The sequence below is a fragment of the Lissotriton vulgaris genome, chromosome 11, assembly GCF_964263255.1.
Source record: "Lissotriton vulgaris chromosome 11, aLisVul1.2, whole genome shotgun sequence".
NCBI classification, from domain to species: Eukaryota; Metazoa; Chordata; class Amphibia; order Caudata; family Salamandridae; genus Lissotriton; species Lissotriton vulgaris.
In genome coordinates this window covers 75,798,806-75,818,709 of record NC_141699.1, presented here as the reverse complement: position 1 = coordinate 75,818,709, position 19,904 = coordinate 75,798,806, and the positions used below count along the sequence as shown (strand labels likewise).

General features: G+C 45.7%; 1 protein-coding gene and 1 pseudogene across 1 annotated transcript in view; one reads left to right on the top strand and one right to left on the bottom strand.

The window, feature by feature from the left end:
* The window catches only part of NOC4L (nucleolar complex associated 4 homolog), a 155,670-nt gene that overhangs the window by 37,877 nt on the left and 97,889 nt on the right, over nucleotides 1-19,904 (bottom strand). The window contains exon 7 of the mRNA XM_086942729.1: nucleotides 9,628-9,662. Within this exon, the coding sequence (XP_086798855.1) occupies nucleotides 9,628-9,662 (35 nt within the window). The remainder of the gene's footprint in view (nucleotides 1-9,627; nucleotides 9,663-19,904) is intronic.
* On the top strand, nucleotides 11,765-19,527 carry LOC147679001 (voltage-gated potassium channel KCNC4 pseudogene; annotated as a pseudogene).

The window sequence follows — 19,904 nt, the reverse complement described above, 5'->3', positions numbered from 1 at the left end:
GTTTATAAAAGATATTTCTTTAGTTGTATTTTATTTTTAGTACCAAGCAGGACTTGGTCCAGGTAAGTTAAATTGTAGTTTTCAAAACAGGTTGATCAGAATATGCAAGCTGGCTGAAACTGATTTTGTTACAGGTTCATAAAACATTTAAACACAGTTGATACGGAATATGCTACTTAGCAGTATGCATCTGTTCTTGGCATAGAGGGCTGCAGAGTGGTACATTCTGAATAGATCGCCATCTGGTGTTGGGCTCGGAGGATTGCACTTGTTTTTCTCTTGGAGAGTCTTTTGTAGATTGGGGACTCCTCCTTTGGTTGCTAGTGCGCATGGGCATCGGCTCCATCATTAGATTGTTTTGCCATAGTAGGGTTAGATGGAGTAGTATGATAGAATACAGATAGAAATGCCCATGTAAGTGTATCTAAATAAGATAGTGTTGGAACAGACACAGGTTTCCGGGGAGGCTGGGAGGGCATGTACCACTCTGCAGCCCTCTATGCCAAGAACAGATGCATACTGGTAAGTAGCATATTCCGTTCGAGGCATATGGGCTGCAGATGGTACATTATGAATAGACTATACAGCAGTTCTCTCCCTAGCGGTGGTCACCCGTGTCTGTTGCAACAGTCTGAAATAAAGTCCTTAATACCCACTCTAGCTTGTTGTGTTGTGTGCACATCTACACAATAGTGTTTTGTGAAGGTATGCGGTGTAACCCAGGTAGCTGCTTTGCATATGTCATCTAGTGGAATGTTTCCCAAGAATGCCATAGATGCTCCTAGTTTACGTATAGAGTGAGCTCTAGGAGGAACAGTTAATGTCCTCTTTGCTCTTTGCTTTTAAGTAGCATATTTGTATACATTTTACAATCCATCTGGCAATGCCTGCTTTAGAGATGGGATTGCCCTTATGTGTAGGAGAAAACGCCACAAATAGCTGTTTTGTCTTTCTGAAAGTTTCTATATAGTACAATATTGCCCTTCTGACATCTAATGTATGTAGGGCCCTTTCCGCTACCGTCTGTGGTTTTGGAAAGAAGACCGGTAGTTCCACTGACTGATTGATGTGGAATGCTGAAATTACTTTAGGCAAGAATTTTGAGTTTGTTCTAAGAACCACTTTGTTTTGGTGTAACTGCATGAATGGTTCTTGGATTGTAAACGCTTGCAATTCACTTACTCTTCTGAGTGAAGTGATAGCTATGAGAAAGGCCACCTTCCATGTAAGGAATTGTATTTCACACCTATGCATAGGTTCACAGGGTGGTCCCATTAGTCTGGTAAGTACTATGTTGAGATTCCAGACTGGGGAAGGTGGCAGTCTTGGTGGAATGACTCTTCTGAGTCCTTCCATGAAAGCTTTAATTGCTGGTACTTTAAACAGGGAAAGATGTTGTCTGTTTTGTAGGTACGCTGCTATAGCTGCGAGATGAACTCTGATAGAGGTATATGCTAAGTTACATTGCTGCAAGTGTAGTAAATAGCAAATAATCTGTTTAGTGGATGCGTCCAGAGGGTTGATGTGATTACTGTTACAGTATACAGCAAACCTTTTCCATTTTGCTGCATAGCATGCTCTGGTGGTAGGACGTCTTGCTTGTTTAATGATTTCCATACAGTCTGGAGGTAAATCTAAGTATCCAAACTCTATGACCTCAGGAGCCAGATCGCTAGGTTCAATTGTTTGGGATCTGGGTGCATTATTTCTCCATGGTTCTGTGTAAGGTGCATGGGTAATCTCAGCTTTTGATGCGGCACCTGTGAGAGTTGCAGTAGCGTGGTGAACTACGGCTGTCTTGCCCACGTGAGTGCTACTAGTATCATTGTCATTGAATGCTGATGCAGTTTCCGAACCACTAATGGAATTAGTGGGAGAGGGGGAAAAGCGTAAGCAAATTTGTTGGGCCAATTTATCCATAGTGCATTGCCCTGGGACCGGTGGTGTGGGTACCTGGGTGCGAAGTTTTGGCATTTTGCGTTCTGCTGAGTGGCAAACAGATCTATCTCTGGTTGCCCCCATCTTTGGAAGAATGGCTGCAGTATCTGGTTGTGCAGTTCCCATTCGTGTACTTGTTCTGACTCTCTGCTTAGGATGTCTGCTATCTGATTTTGAACTCCTGGTAGGTGTTCTGCTAACATAGATTTTTTGAGGAATGGCCCATCTCCAAATGTCCTGTGCTAGTTTGGATCGTTGGAGAGAGTGTGTCCCCCCCCCCTGTTTTTGAATATAATACATTGCAGTCATGTTGTCTGTTCTGATCAGGACTGCCTTGTTGGTTATTTGCATTTGGAAAGCTTTTAATGCTATAAATACTGCTAATAGTTCCAAGTAGTTGATGTGCAGTTTCTTTTGTTGCACCCTCCATTTCCCCTGCACTGTGTATTTGTCCATATGTGCTCCCCATCTGTCTGCTGTCAGTATCACTTGTGGAATCAGTTCTAGGAACGACCGTCCCTTGGAAATATTTGTTGTGTTCCATCACTTCAGAGAGCGATGCGCACGGTCGTCTACCAACACCAGATCTGTAATCTGACCTTGGGCCTGAATCCACTGTGTCGCTAGACACTCCTGTAGTGAACGCATTTGTAGTCTGGCATATGGTATTAGCAGTATGCAGGAGGACATCATGCCTAACAGCTGCATAAACACTTGTGCTGGTAGTGAGTGTTGTGGTTGAAATATTTGTATCAGCGTGACCATTGTCTGTATCCTGATTGGATTGGGGTATGCTTTGGCTCTTTCTGTGTCTATAGTAGCCCCTAGGTATTATTGAATCTTGTTTGGTTGTAGGTGGGATTTTTTGTAGTTCACCGTAAACCCTAGGTGGTGCAGCAATTGAATGGTCTTCTGTGTGTTGTGAAGACATTCTTCTTGTGACTTGGCCTTTATTAGCCAATCGTCCAAGTAAGGGAAGACATGTATTTGTTGTCTTCTTAGGTGTGCTGCAACCACTGCTAGGCATTTTGTGAACACCCTTGGTGCCGTTGTGACCCCAAACGGAAGGACTTTGAACTGATAATGCTGTCCTTCTACTACAAACCGTAGGTATTTCCTGTGGGCTTTATGAATTGGGGTGTGAAAGTAAGCGTCTTTTAGATCTAGTGTAGAAAGAAAGTCCCCTTTGTTCAGTAAAGGAAGTACTTGTTGGAGCGTGACCATGTGGAAATGTTCCGAGTTTATGTATGCATTGAGAGGTCTGAGGTCTAAGATTGGCCTTAGAGACTCGTCTTTTTTGGGGATTAGGAAGTATAGAGAGTATACTCCTGTCCCTTGTTGATGTTTTGGAACCTTCTCTATGGCATGCTTTTGTAACAGTGATAGTACTTCTTGTTTTAACAATGTCAGATGGTCTTGACTCATTGGACGCTGTCTGGGGGGATGTTTGGTGGGGTAGCTGTGAGTTCTAGGCAATAACCATGTTGGATAATTGGTCTCACCCACTTGTCTGATGTGATGTTTTCCCAGACAGGTAGGAACTGTGATAGACGTCCCCCGACCGGTGTTGTGGTCTGGGGGAAGTTGTATTAAGTCACTGTTTTGGGGTTGGGGAGTTGCGGATGTTACTATTTCCGCGACCTCTACCCTTGTTGTTGTTACCTCTGTAACTGCCTCTTGAATTACCTCTGGGTGATGTTGGTGTAAAAGAGGTAGATTGCTGGCTTGTTCCTGTACTCTTTGAGCCCCCTCTATAGGTGGATCTACGAAAGGAACCCCTTTGGGTTGCCTGTTGTAATGCTCCCATTGACTTAGCCGTTTCTGTGTCCTTTTTCATCTTTTCCAAAGTCTCATCTGTACCTGAACCGAAAAGTGTCTTTTGATCAAAAGGTTGGTTCAATAAGGATGTTTGTACTTCTTGTTTGAACCCTGAGACCCTAAGCCATGCATGTCTTCTTATCATGATACTGGTATTGATGGATCTTGCTGCAGTGTCTGCCGCATCTAAGGCGCACTTATTGGAAGTGTTAGTTATTATCTTTCCTTCCTGTATAAGCTGATCTGCTCTTTTTTGATGTTCCTTAGGAAGATGTGTGATGAGCTTTTCTAACTCATCATAATGCGCCCTATCATAGCGTGCAAGTAGCGCTTGAGTATTGGCTATGCGCCAGCTGTTTGCCGCTTGTGATGCTACTCTTTTGCCTGATGCATCTATTAATTTTGACTCCTTATCAGGTGGAGGGGCTTCTCCTGTAGATAATGAGTTCGCTCTTTTACGAGCGTTTGTAACTACAAGCGAGTCTAGCGGTACCTGTCCCTTGATAAATATTGGGTCCTTTGGAGCTGCCTTATATTTTTTATCAATTCTTGGGTTTAACACCATAGCCCTCACTGGGTCTTTGAATATGTCTGCTGGGTGACTGAGAAGACCCTTCAGCATAGGTAGAGTGCCTGATGTTCTTTGTGCAGTAGGTAGTGTTTCTAATAGGAAATCCTCTACTTGAGGTTCTCTATGTAGATCTACCTTATGATATTTTGCTGCTCTATTAATTCGCTGTACAAAACCTGTGTTATCATCAGGTGGTGAAGGTTTTGAGGGATATAACTCTGGGTCGTTATCATCTGACCCTGCATCATAATGCTCCCATGGGTCTTCCTCATCTGGGATAGTGTCATCATCCCCATGAGGTTCTCCCTCCCCTGTATCACTGTCTACATCTGTCTGAGGTGTAGATGGTCTTGGTGTAGAAGGTGGAGGAATAGTTGGCATAGTGTGAGGAATAGGAGAAGAGGGTGTGGCTCTAGGCCGAGGAGAAGGAGGAGGAGTTGTATTTGTCCCCATTGTTCTCTTCTTAGTAGGAATAGCTTTGTCATCTAGCTGTTCATTCTTCCTCTTTTTTGGTTATTTTTCACTACTTTGCCAGTTTGTGGATCGATAAACAAAATCTTTTGTTTTGGGTCTGTTTGCTGCTCCTGTGTCGGTACCGCAGTTTTTGGTTCCGAAAGGTGCCTTTGCTTCCGATCGTCAATGTTCGGTGTTTTCGGCACCGAGGATCTGTTCGATTCCGATTTTTTCGGTGTCGAGTGAGTCTTCGACGTCGAAGCATGTTTCGGTTTCGACATGGAATGTTTCGATGCTGAGCTTTCCCTTGCATGGAGCTTAGGTGTCGAAGTCGATGTCGACCGTTTCTCGGATCTGACATGGTGGGAGACCGAGAGTTTCGGTTTCTGTTTCGGTTTCGTTGCCGGGCCCGAAGGCGGGGCGTCGGAAACTTTCTTCTGCGGTTTGACCAGGCTCAAAGGCGGGGTCGTTACCGCACGGGGTCGGTTTTTTGGTAAGGAGACGTCGTCACTCACAGTTTGTTGAACATCGAATTCCTCGACATCTGACTCGTCCACTTCCGACCCCAACTGTTCTTCATGTTCCTCTTCTTCTTCGAGGTGCTGGTCTTCTAACAGCTCCGGGATTGCCTCCGAATGCATTCTCGAAACCTTGTGTCTTCGAGCTCGACGGTTTCTAATTGTAGACTTGGAGGAGAATGCTGCGCAGGCTTCGCAGTCCCTGGATTCGTGTTCAGGTGATAGACAGAGATTGCACACCTCGTGTAGGTCCTTGTGTGGGACGTTGGACATTTCTTAAATGGAGTCCTTTCCATGGACTCCGGGCTTGACTACGTCGAGAAAGGCCTCTCGTTCGTCGACAAGATTAAAGTTTTGATGTTGGAGTCGAAACGCATCGGAATGGAAATGCAATCGCGTTCGATAACAATACCGTCGAATTGGAAAGGGAATACGTGCCGAAATATCACTTCTTCCCGAAGTCGATCTGGAGCGCTTCGATCCTCATCCGAACCCGATGGCGGAAAAAAACTATCTAAGGATGGAGCCGATGCCCATGCGCACTAGCAACCAAAGGAGGAGTCACCAATCTACAAAAGACTCTCCAAGAGAAAAACAAGTGCAATCATCCGAGCCCAACACCAGATGGCGATCTATTCATAATGTACCATCTGCAGCCCATATGCCTCGAACTTATAATTACTTTATAATTACTTTTTAGATACGTTTTTCTCCTCAGTGTCGTATGCCTAGATATCAAACAGGAACATTTCCTAGACAAAGTTAAGTTATGTATTTTTACATTAAAACACAGTTGCTTAGTTTTTCCATACAAACACAACTCAACACTTAGAACTTTTTCAGAAGAAAATCAGCCAATGCAATCCTATGGAGGAAAATGTGGTTATTGTTTGCAAGTAAGCAATCTGTCTTTAACGTTGAGTTTCTGAGGGTTAGAACCAGAGTTCCCCCAGGGTCAACAATGCACTCAAAGAGCACCCTCGGCAGCACTAGGGCAGCCGGGTGCAGAGTGCTGTGGCCCAATGTCAGTCTATGGGGCCATATGTTAGTGGCTGCTCTCGGGCAAGCCATGGGGCTGAGGGAGCAAAGCTCCTAGGCTTAAGCTCAGGGCAAAGGGGGAACAGAGTTAGCACATACAATGCACCCACAGCGGCATAGGGGCACCGAGGCGGTCGGGTGCAGATTACTGATTTGGCAATTAGTGCAATGTTGTTTTCAACAGGAGATCTCCGGTCGGAACAAAGAATGCAGGTTTGGGCAGAGAGGCTTCCTGGAGGGAACCACTGGTTGGAGAGGTAAGTTAGGAAGCCGGGGGATGCCTGGACACAGTCAGTTGGGCCGCCCAAGGCTGTGGGGCATCCGGTGCAGGGATGTCTTTAGGTGTCTGGTTTCCCTACTAGCTCCAGTTGGGGGGGCCCTCCAGGTAGAGGCTGCAGGAGTCATCAGGAGGTGTGAGGTAGGTCAAGTATCCCCAGGTCAGGCTCGCTGGGGGACCTTCTTGTGGGGTGGGCCACTCAAACTTAGGCTGTGGGCGTCTGGTGCAGACTCGCGGATTCAGCTGGAGCCTTGTTCTTGAGCAAGTCTGGTGCTCACGGGAGACAGAGACTTAGTATGGAAGGCAGGGCAGGTCCTCCGGGTTCTGGGGGGCTGCTGGCTACGCCAGGATTCCGCTGGTGCAGGTCAAGGTCAGGACAGGCTGGTAGGGCTGGGATCAAAAGCAGTTGGTGACCTACTCTTCTTCCTTCAGCACGGCTCTTCGGTCTTTCTTCTTGCTTGTCTGAGATGGCATGGTTTGGGGTTGGCCCTAAATACAAGATTTAGGGCCGTTTCAGGTAGGTACAGGTTGGGACCAATGAGTCTCTTCCTTGGGACGGGTCTACCCCCTATTATGCCACCCTTCAGTGGTAGGAGGGGCATAAGCCACTCCGTTGGCTGGGTACCCCCACCTTCAAGATGGTGGGGACTGAGAGTTGTACATCATCTCGCCTCCTTCACCCGAGGGGTGGAGTTGGCCAAGGTGGGCACACCTATTCTCCTATCTTGGTTTCCCCACCGAGCCCTTCTCCCAAAGTGTGGGTTTAAATGGGTGGGAGCCAGTTGCTGGAAGCAGCAAAAGACAGGGTCAGCTACAAAGGTGGCAAGCATTTTAAGCTTCCCCTTCAATCCCTGCCCATCCTGGTAGAGAAGGCTTGACACCTCTGCCAAGGATGGGCTTTGTTTCAGGACCCAGACAGCAGGAGGCTCTTGACCCAGGGGTCCAGAAACATGTCTGGGGGTGGCGGTGGTGAGCAGCCACTCAGCCAGGTCAATAGAGTTAGGTCATTTTTCAGGGCACATCTCTAAGATGCCCTTTGAGTGCATTTTATATTAAATCCAACACAGGCGTCAGTGTGGGTTTAATGGGCTGAGACGTTTGATAACAAACTTCAGTCAAGCCATCATGGTAAAATTGCTTCAATGCATCTACAATACCTGTGAATGGCACATGTACTGTAGGGACCTAGGGTTCATGTGCCAATGTCCTCACCTGTGGTATAGTGCACCCTTCCTTAGTGCTGTGAGGCCTGCTAGAAGGGTGTGACCTATGCCACAGCCAGTGTTTTGGTGGGCATGGCACACAGGGAGGTATGCCATGTCGACAAGTAGTTTTAGAGTCTCCCCCCTGGCACACAGACTGCACTGGTAGTGTGAATAGGTCAGGGGAGGCATCTCTGAGGGTGGCAAAATTAATGCTCAGCACACAGAGACTTTCTCTGGCTACAAGGTCCTTGGTGCCCCTGGCACCTTTTACAAGGGACTTCTCAGTAGGCCAGAGGAGTGCCAATGTGGGAGCAAAGGTACAGTTTTAGGGAAGAACACAGGCTCTGGGTACCTGATTAGCAGGAACCCAGGGCACCATTAGTCAAGAAGCATCAAACATCAGGCAGAAAGTTTGGGGCACTTTCCTACAATACACATGCCAGCAAAACCTTCAGTCAAACCCTGTTCTTTCATTTAATGCAGACCTAGCTCCTTAGAATCTTGAAGTGTTGAACCAAGAGAAGTACTTTGAAGAATCCGTACAACACAGATTACGGAAATCAGGATATGATGGATGTTGCACAGTAATCCCTTTGTGGGCGGTCACCCTAGTTTTTCATTTTTTTTAACCATCCATTTGGTAATTTGAACTCTAACATTGGGACTCTTATACAGTGCCAGTGTATGTCCTAAACATGTCGAAATTGGCAGAGCCCCTGAATGCATATTTAAGTTACCTATACATCTTTAGTATATGGTGCAGGAATACACCCATGGCATGGAAGGTTAAATGACATGCATGGTTTTGAGATGCACACCAGTGTACTCCATGTTTTACTCATTTTACTATATTCTATTACTTCAAGCCTATAATGGTGTGCTAGCTTGCTGCGCGCTCCGCCCAATTGCGCTGCAATGTAGAATGAACACGAGGAATCCATGTCTGATCTCAATTCAAGCTGCACAGCCTCATCCTTCACGAATTAATCCAATAAATACATTTTTATTGCTTCAATAATTCCACTTTTTACTACGTTATCTTTTACACCTTTTATCTTTTGTTTCTGTTATCAATTTTTTACTCATCCCCATCTTTATTCGTAGTTGTTCATAAAAACACAGGAGAATTAAATGTTTTCACATGCCACGATTTTTTATTAAAAACCACCCAATGCATTTCGGGAGGGACCCTTATTTCAAGTGAAGTCACGGTAAGAGTTGGTGATTATGGGGTTGTTAGTATTGAAATAATGTTTTCTCCTTTGAAATATTTTATGAATTTGAAAATTTTATGCTACGATAAGCGTGTCCTTGACTTCTGCTGTAACAGTAAAACAATGGTTCTTTGGGTGATTATGGGGCTGCTAGTATTTTAGAATTACTTTATCTGGGGATGTGAGATACGTGGGGGGTTTGAAGAGTGGTGGCGGGGTACTGCTCTAGGTCATATCTGGGGATTTGCCACATTTTGATAACTCTGCACATTCGAGACAAACGGATGCTTACAGTTTTTTATTGCATCTAATGGGCAATTTATTTAGTTGATTATTCTTTATGAACATTTTGTATTCTAGATACCCCTGAAGAAGGGTCCCTCAAACTAAGCCCAAAACATAGCTATTCAAGAGCACCTTTCAATTCATTATCACAGGATACAACAATCATAGAGCAACCATGGCCCAGGATATAAAAACTCACATCTCAGAACACCAAACCCAAAACTACAATTGACCGCAATGTCAAAAGCACCCTCAAACCTATTCTCACAATAAAGAGTAACATCAAAATCCTGCCAACACCACAACATACCTTTATCTTGGTCACCTTCCACTCGTCTGGGTTCGCTAGAGATTTAAAACAAAGAGTGTATTGGTCAGATGAAGCACATGTATTCAATGGCATGTTGGTTCAACAACTAACGAGGAAGTGGCTGGTTAGGATGGATGAGCCCGCAGTCCTTTCTGTTTTTGTTCCATTGATCACTTCCAATATACTAACATTTGTCCTACACCCATCTACAGGATAATCCAGACAGCTGCTTTGCAAAGTGATACATTGAGAGAGGTATGTATTCATTGTAAGAGGGTGGGACACAGAAGAAATCTACAGCTTAGTAAAAACAATAGTGGAATCAAAAACCACTGGGCAAATTTACAGCCTCACAATGGTGTGTCGATAAAGATCAAACATGGCACACTCAATTTGTTATAAAACCGTTTGCAACACTGCTCGCTGCCCAATTTGCAATTTTCTCACCTATTTTTACCTATTTTTTCTCCCCGACAAGTACATGCCCTTCCCTTATACTCCATCTCTCTTCATACATTCACCAGATCTTTGCTCGGTTAATGATCAATCTGTTTGTATAATGGGCAGAATAATCTATGCTGGCCATCCGTTTTACTCAAGGAAGTAGCCTTTTCCAAGTAAATCTTATCTAGAAGTTCCTGTTTTCAGTGTTTATTATTGGTAAATTCTGGTAGGGGGTTTTCAGTGCTTTGCAGTGATTTAAATACCTAAAAAACAGTGGTTATCAGAGTTACACATTTTAGCGCCACTAAAAACAACAGAAACCGTATTTTCCTGTGTTTATGGAATGTTTTGCTTTTATTATTGCTTGCGTTCTGCACCGATAGTGTATGTACATTGTATATGAGGTCTAAATAAATTTTTACAAATCAAACTACACCATACAATACTTCTTCTGGGAGTCTTTGGTCATGCGCGCTTGCTCTTTCTTTCTCCTGTAAACTTTTATCTGTGAAAAGGCCCTCTCAAAATTGGCACTCGAGACTGGCAACACTAAAACAGCTAGTACACAATTTGCCAACTTTGGCCACAGACATAGCTTTCCATGCCAATACTGGTGCACCTGAAGTTTGAGATTGTCTCGGACAGGTTCCGCAACTTATGCACTGAACTAGGCATATATGCTCTCAGAGTTATTGAAGAAGTAAAAAATTAAGCAGTACGTTTCAAAGTCTGGAGAAAATTCCCCTTTACGGAAGGGATCAAGAACTCGTGCAGAGTACCACAGTGAGGCTTCGTTGATTTCAAATGCTATGGTTGGTGAAGGGACATTTCTAAGCTTCATTGCAACCCATTTCTCATGCACTGTAAAATTAAATGTCCTGAATAGTTCCACATTATTTCTTTGCTTACCAAGTGGCAAACGTTCCAACATGGAACATGCTGCAGTGCCAAAGTCACTAAAAGTGCTGCCCAGCCTATTCTCAAGGAGATGTTTCACATCTACACCAATTACGCTTAACACTTGGTAGAAAAGGGTGTTTTCAGACTCTAGTTTTTAGGTCTCGCTAGAGCCAGCCCATGCGCTGATCTGGCGAGTAAGCAGGTTTTTCAAGTGCTGCTAAAAGGCTTTTGCTGGCCACCAGCTTGTTATTAAGCACACAAGCACGAGCTGTTGCGGAGCTCTTTCACTTTCGCGTGCGCGCACACACAGCTCCGTTCGCGCCCGCACGTACATTACCGCCGCGCTTGATCGCCATCACTTTCGCTTCCGTGAAAGTCACACGGCCGCGCGGCCAATGCTGGTTTCTTCTGTGCCTCGCTTTCTTTCTTCTGTCCCCTTCTGGATCCATGTTTATCCTTTGTCCTGCGATTTCGTATCCCTTCTGCTCTCCCACTCAGCCTCCTTTATCTGCCCTTTGCCTAATCTATCATTTTCCTGTCCACTGCCGACAGGTTCTTTTATCTACTGCTTCTCTCACTTTCGCCTTTTCACTCATTTCACCGTCTTTCTAATTTTTCTATTTCTTTCCTCAACCTGTGTTTATTTCTTTGCCTCTTCCTTTTTCCCATGTCCTCCTTTCCCCTGTACGTGCTTTAACACCACTTGACTTTTACTCTCTATAAACCACCATGTGCTTCTTTCTGTCATTGATGTATGCACTCTGATTCATGTGCTATTTTCCTCTGGTTGCAGATGGTTGCCTTCGGCTCCCTCTTTTTCATCCTCGTCTCCATCACAACTTTCTGCCTGGAGATGCACGAGGCCTTCAACGTGGACAGGAATGCGACTGAGACGTGTCCGTGGGCAACAACACCACCGAGGTGCTGGTGGTGCATGAAGTGGACACAGAGCCGGTGCCGACCTACATCAAAGGTGTCTGCGTGCTCTGGTTCACCCTGGAGTTCTTTATCCGCATCATCTGCTGCCCCGACAAGCTGTTCTTCATCAGAACATGTTGAACATCATTGACTTTGTGGCCATCCTACCCTTCTACCTGGAGGTGGCCCTGAGCGTGCTCTCTTCCAAGGCTGCACACGATGTGCTAGGCTTCCTCAGGGTGGTGCCCTTCGTGCGTATTCTCCGCATCTTCAAACTGACACTCCATTTGTGGGTCTCCGCATGCTTGGCCACACGCTTCGGGCCAGCATCAACTAATTCCTGCTGCTCATCATTTTCCTGGCTCTGGGCGTCTTGATCTTTGCCACCATGATATACTAATCTGAGCGGATCGGGGCCAATCCGAAGGACCAGAGTGGGAGCACTTACACCCACTGGCGTCTGGTGGGCAGTGGTGACGATGACCACACTGGGCTATGGGGACATGTATCCCCAGACCTGGTCTGGCATGCTGTTGGGGGCCCTCTGTGCCTTGGCAGGAGTCTTGACCATGGCCATGCCCGTCCCAGTCATTGTGAACTATTTCGGTATGTACTAATCCCTGGCGATAGCCAAGCAAAGACTCCAAAAGAAGAAGAAAAAACACATGCCTAGAGTCAACCAGATGGACTCCGCCAGCTACGGGAAGTCTGAGGACAACTCACCGCGGAACAGCACGCAGAGCGACACCTGCCCCCTGGCAGCCGAGTGCTTGATGGTCTGGAAAGGGTCAGGTAGGTCGGTGGCGCATTCAACCGATCATCACATATATCATTTACACTCCCCTCACACTGCAATTCCACAGTAAGGCCGCTAATGTTTGTGCTGTGGGCCTGTTTAAAGCTTCAATGTGACAAAAAAAAACGTGTGTCGGCAACAGTGGTGGCAGAACACTAGCGGGGATGTGCCACTTGTACCTTGCTGTGTCTCCTTCCAAGGCTTGTGTGTCGTGTCAGGATTCACAAAGTGTGCTGTAGTTGGAGGACCAACAGAGGGAGTGCTGCGATCATTTTTAATAGATTATAACTTGCAGAGACGCATAGAAAACCACATAGTTTGTGGCATGTACCATGCGTATGCACAGAGTACAGCATTACAGTGTGTAATCTTTCAGGCAACATCTAACATTGGGTGGGAATACCTGGCAAACGGTATCTGCAGGGTGTCTGTGGCACGCAGTGCAGGGAAGGAGGGGCATTCAGCCTGGTCCTGGATCGGCAGGCCTGGAATAAGTTGCCAACACTGGGACACAATCAGCAAGGTGTCTGATTTATGTTTGGAGCAGCAACTTTCTTAGGATAAGGGGGCTAACTTTTTTTTTTACTTCCAGCACTTACAAAATGTCCTCAGTTCAAGGGACATCACCCCTCCTTTTGTTGGGATTCACATCCTGGCTGGGTGTTTTAATTTGAACAACCACTGTATTAGAAATGCAGGCACTGTAAGAATGTATATGTCTTTGTAAGTAATTTTACTACTAGCGATTTTAATAACAACGCTTTCCTTTTTATTTATATTTCTTTCATAGCGCTACTCATTCCAATAAACGTTTTCCGAGTGCTCTGTATCACACACATATTATACAAGTGCCTAAATCGATGTACAAGTAAGTAATGTTATACAAGACAATGAAGGTAAGAGCAACAGTCCTGTGCACTCATACAGTCTTGTAGTACATCGGGTCGATGTAATGTAGAAGCAAATGGATCCAATCCAACGTTGTTGTTCTTGAATTCTTTAATTGGTCATCAAATAGAAAGACAACAGCCAGCCGACCCCAGGATTGTATCACAAACGCCAGGACGCAGGAACACGTACAGACAAATTAATTTCGGACAGCACATACACGTGCTGCACCGGGACTGATCCGGGGTATTATCCTTATCCTTTAATGTATTAGTTGTGGTGGCAACACACACCCGAGCACCAGTACTGGTGTCTAGACCCGCAATATATTTGGATTAGTTCGTACTTTTACTCTTGTCAGGCAACTGCCCCATCAAGATTGATCAGACCTTTCCGGGTTGGAATTATCACTGGCTTTTGGATACCACAGACTTTGAATTCAGCCACAGAGCCCTGAAGAGTCGGAGTACACTGTTTCTCTGACGAAACACATGTCGGCTGGCAGTTGTCGTTCTGTTTGATGACCAATTAAAGAATTCAAGAACAACAACGTTGGATTGGGTCCGTTTGCTTCTACATTACGTCAACCTGATGTCCTACTAGACTGTATTAGTGCACGGGACTGTTGCTATATTCAATTGTGCTAAGATTCTCCTGACAGATTAAGAGGTTGTAGGGTTTCGCCTTCCCGGTTAGCACCATACCAAATTGTTTCCAACTTCACACTTTACGTTAAATTTTGCAGAGCGCCATTCTTTCCTGTCTACGAAAACCCGGTCCTCTTTACCCAGACAATGAAGGTTACACATCATGCTGGTAGGCATTATATTAAAATGTTAACATTGCTTGGTCTGGAGAAGCGCAAAGTCAAGATTACACCATGTAGCAGTGAGTGGGGTAGTTTGTACTAATAAGACAATATCTATTACCCAAAGGAACCTTGTAACAACCTTAGAATAACAAAACATTAGGAAAAAAGCAATCATATTCTAAATCTGTGCCTTGCAGTTTTCATACAGCTGATTGATGCCCGCTCATAAATCACTGTGCAACATTAGAAGTACTGTAATATATGGCAGAGTCGGCTCCAGAAGGGGGTATAAAGGGCCGGCGCAATAACAGCTGTCAGGGGCCAGTAAAAACCGGTTTAAGGTGCCATAGCACCAAGTAGGAAGGGGGATGCCCTCCAGGGCCCCACCCCCACTCAGAGCAATGGAGGCCGAGGCAACAAGTATTGGCATAGCCAATAGGTCTCACTTTTGGGACCTTATAAGTATTTAGTTATGCAGCACAATATCCTTGGTGCAACAACATCAACTGTTGTATGGCTAAACACTTATAAGGTCCCAAAGGCGAGACCTATTGGCTATGCCAATGCTTGTTTTTAATTATGTCCACTACAGCAGTCATGTTTTCCTGTAAAAATCTAAGAATGCAGTAGTGTGTCCTTTTTTTCACATAACTATCATATGCGACCAAAGATTCTCACATTTCTTGCCTTTGGCATCATCACTAAGCAAAAATGTTGTAATCAATCAATGAAGCGACTTGTAAAGGGTGACAACTCACCTGTAAGGGTGGTGGAATGTTGATCTGTGGCAGGCACTGTGGATCAGTTGAAGAGCCAGGTCTTGAAGTCCTTCCTGAATTGGGGCAGCGACGGTGACTGCCTTAGGTGGAGAGGCAGGGTGTTCCAGGTCTTTGCTGCGAGGTAGGAGAAGGATCTTCCCCCATGGTCTTGCAGATATGTGGGATGGCGGCAAGTGCTGGATGGGCAGAGTCGCGGTCTCTAGTGGGTGTGTGGAATGCGAGACAGTGGTTGAGGTATGCAGGTCCAGTGTGGTGTAGGGCTTTGTAGGCATGTGTGTGAGGAGCTTTAAGGCAATTCTTTTGTTGAGTGGGAGCTAGTGGAGGTCTCTCAGGTGGCGGGGGATATTGTGGATGGGTCTGGCGGAGGCGTTCTGGATACTTTGCAGTTTGAGGAGTTTCTGGGTGATGTGGGTGTAGAACGCGTAGCCGCAGTTAGAGTCCGCTGCTGATGAGTGTGTGGGTGACTGTCTTTCTGAACTCGGTGGGTAATAATTCAAAGCAGGTGTAGCGTGTGGAAGCAGTATGATGAGACGGCGTTGATGTGGCGGTTCATGGTGAGCGAGGAGTCCAAGATGATGCTAAGCTTTCGGGCGTGGTCTGTGGGGGAGGGTGGGAGTCAAAGATCTGCGGGCCACCAAGAGTCGTCCCAGGTGGAGGGGGTGGAGCCCAGAATGAGGACTTCGGTCTTCTCTGAGTTTAGCTTGAGGCAGCTGTCCTTCATCCAGGTGGCAACAGCCTTCATCCCACGTGGAAGTCGTTCGTAGAGACTGTGGGTTTGTTGGTGACGGAGAAAAGCAGCTGGGTGTCATCGGCGTAGGAGGCTATGTTGAGTCTGTGGTTCTCGACGATGGCAGCAAACGGGTCCTTGTAGATGTTTAAGAGCGTGGGCTCAGTGAGGCGCCCGAGGCACTCCGCAGCTGATTTCTGTGTGTTCTGAGTGGAATGGTGGTAGCCTTTCTCTGTGTGTTCGGCCGGTGAAGAAGGATCAGATCCATTCCAGGGCTTTTTGTATTGGATTACTGACGTTGTAGTGTGTAAACAGTCGCCACATGGATAATTTAGCTATCACGGCTCCACGAACTGAAAACCACCGGTGAAATGACACGGTTGGAATGACTCTTTCTTTGATGCCACACAGAGCACAAAATGAGAAATTTTGGCGTTCTACTTCCCACGCATACTGAAACAGTGCACCAGAATGGACGACAAAAGGTAATGGCATTCTTCACTAACTCTGAAGATGGAACAACTATCTCCAGGAAAAGGCTATCTCTATGACCTACCATAAAATCCTGACCAACACGCCAGACACCCAGGAGAGAACTCGCTCAAAACGGGCAGCCGACATAGGAGATATAGACGACAACTGGCCCTTGCCTCCCCTCGCGAGGTGGCAATCCGTTCCCTCTCTAAACTCATTCAACTTAAACTACTCCATCAAGTCTACTATACTAGTTTGTCGCTGGTCAGGATGGGGATACTAGATTTCCGCGACTTGTCCTCGGTCATGCGGCCGCTTTGGTACCTACATACATCAGTGGTGGGAGTGTCCGATCCTTCAAGGGTACTGGGAGAAGGTTACATTGGATATGTCCCGGATAAGTAAGGAACCTACTTATGTCTCCCCTCGACTCTGTCTTTTAAGTATCTGGGAAGCCACGGTTGTGCGTTTCTTTGGGCTGTATGGTTGCGAAACGGAATATAGCAAGAACATGGAAGGGAAGGGTTCCACTACAACACATAGACTGGTAGTCAGATATGGATTGGTGTATGCAAGCAGAGAGGGTAATTTACGAACGTAGGGGCTGCCCGCATAAATGGACAAAAATCTGGGGCCCATGGAATGAAAGTAGGGGCTTGTCTGTACCCCTTTCGCCGATCCCCCCACATCGCCGATTGATAACGAAAACATTTGATGTGTGAATATAAAGGAAACTACGATATATGTGATTACGCCATGGACCCTGTGATATGTTTTATCTTGATTGTACTACCTTACTATGACCACCTGGGAAGGCTGATCACTGCACTGCACTTGTCTTTACTGTATGTATTTATGTTGTTTCTTTAATAAAAAGATTTTTTTTAAATTAAAAACTCTTAACATTGTAAAGATGCTTTAATCATACCATCTAGCAAGTGGCAAGGATCTCTTACAGGGAAGCACTTCAGCTCAGGTATCTATTTTGACAGGTGATTACACAACTTTTTCATATACGTAGCTGAATCACTACAAATACAAACAATATCACTCCATTCTTTGTTGAACTTGGTATGAACTTTATGCAGCAGCATTTCATGTGACACAGTGTTCCATGTTTTCCAAAAGGCTGGTGTCATGTTTTCACCACTATCCCAGATGCTTGGTGACAGTACTCTTTGCACATATACCGGTCATTACAACTAGCATTGAATGATTTTCTCCTGAGGTATTTGGCAATCGCCTACTATCAATAATAACTTGCTAGAAAAGAGGGCAGATGTATCCCATTCTCTGTCCGTGGGTAAATGTGATGGTACATTTTGGGAAGCATTCTTATGAAACCAGCCATTTTACTTATCAGGGAAATAATTAGACATAGCCAAAATATCAAATATGATTTTGATATTTATCGATTTTCTAAATTTTATGATATAATTAAATAAGACCAAAAACATGCTTCTAAACCCTGAATCTGAGACCAAAGACCACAGAACTGAAAAAAGCAAAAGGAAGAAGAAAATATTTTAGTGACATCCCTAAACAACAAAACTCAAGCAAAATAATGTTAAACCAGTTTTTTTGCTGCTACCACATACAACAAAGTGACATTGTATTGGCCCCTTGTGAGAAGGACCAGACACTCACCGGAGTAGCGTCCAGGGGGGACCAACAGTTACGGTTGCAATGACAGCAACGCCCCAATGGACTACAACGTCCATGTTCATCTGCCGTGTTTCTACAGGAGGAAGACGACTACAGCATGACACGGAAGTTCCACCCCCACACACCGGAAGAGACGAACGCGAGCCAATGAAGAGGGGCAGGTTCAAAGGGTGAAGAGAGCGAGAGTTGGCGCGAAAGGAGGAAGAGAACGCCGGAGTGGAGAGGATGACGGAGAAGACTCAGGACCCGAGGGAGACAGAGAAGACGCGGGACCCGATTCACCGGACGCCAGAACGCCAGGGAGCCCAGAAGAAGGAGAGGAAAGCTGGTCCAAGGACTGGTGGTGTCCGGAGGATGCTGGGGAACGGCCGTAACTCAGGAGAGTTACGGCGGAGCCGGTGAGTACAAACGGCTCGGGGTCACACAGAGGAAGGGGGGGGTAAGAAGCAGGAGGGTCACAGGGTATGTATTGTTGCCAGAAGGTCCTTACCTGTTGAAAGAAGCGAGAGGGGCACCACAGGTGTATTGCTGGCAGAAGCTTCTTACTAAATACATTTGTGAATACTACTTATCGTCGCCCTCTACTATACGGTTGTGTATCACCATTCTTAGGCACGTAATACCTAAAAAAAACCTTGAACCTCTCATTCTGAACTACTTTTGTTTGGGCTCTTTACTTCAGAATCCTTCTACACTGAATGGTCGACATAGACATAGCACAACGGTGTGGTGAAGGGAGAACAAACCCTAACCTTAGAACCCCATTCTTACGGTTCCACTATTGTTTCTTTTATCCTCCTATGAGCCTCCAGGGAGACCATCACAGTCCAGAGGAGCTACAGAGCAAGACAACACCTTTGCCCATATCAACTCCCTCCAGCTCATCACAGAAATCATCAGAAGAAGAACAACAACAACTGGGACAATCTTCACAACTCTTTACATCTCACCCTATTATTAATAAACCACTTTCTGTTAAACCTCTACTGCAGCCTCCATGCCTGTTTATCTAGCCTGCGCTCCCACAAGTGGTGTCAGAAGCAGATTGAAAGGCAAAATGGAGGCTGCCCTAGCAAAAATGGCTGAAAACCAGGAACCCCCAAGAAAAGTCATGGAACATTTTTTGACTGTTGTAGAGGAAGATCGAGGCAAGTTACAACAAGCCATAACCGGACAAGGTCAGACCCACGGAGCGGTCATGGATAAACTCACAGAAGCCCTAGGCCATCAACGTGGCCCCACCACCTTGCCATCCATAGTACTGCAGCGATATGTAGCCGGGGAGGACCCCAATTTCTTTTTTAGTAACTTTGAGCGAATGGCAAATGCAGCGTCCTGGCCCGCAGAAAAATGGGGCCAATATCTGGGACCTCTTTTGTCTGGTGATTTACAAGCGCCATACTATGCAGCTACCCTTCAAGGGGCTGTTCCTTATGCGGTTATAAAAAAATGCATTCTGGAAAGGCTAGGAATAGACGATGAGAGACATGCAGATTAAAACTAAGACAAATGAAGGAAGGTCCTCAAGAAACCCCTTGTGCCTTATACTTCAGAGTAAAGGATATGGCGGATCGTTGGCTAAAACCTGCAACCACTGACAAGGACGGGATCATGGCTAAGATTTACCTAGAACAGTATCTAACATCCATTCAACGCTGGGTCCGACAGCAAGCCAATCTCACCTTAGAATCAGCAGTGGAGATAGCCAGTGCATATAATAGGGCACAGGACTTCCAAAAGGGAAGAGAAGAAGTTACAGGGAAAACAGGGGGACATGCACCACATCGACCTTCCAGACCCCATTAGCCAAGAAGCCTGAACCTCTTGCTCTCGTTCCCAGTGGCCCTTTGCCAAGTATCCCGTTTGTTCGACCAC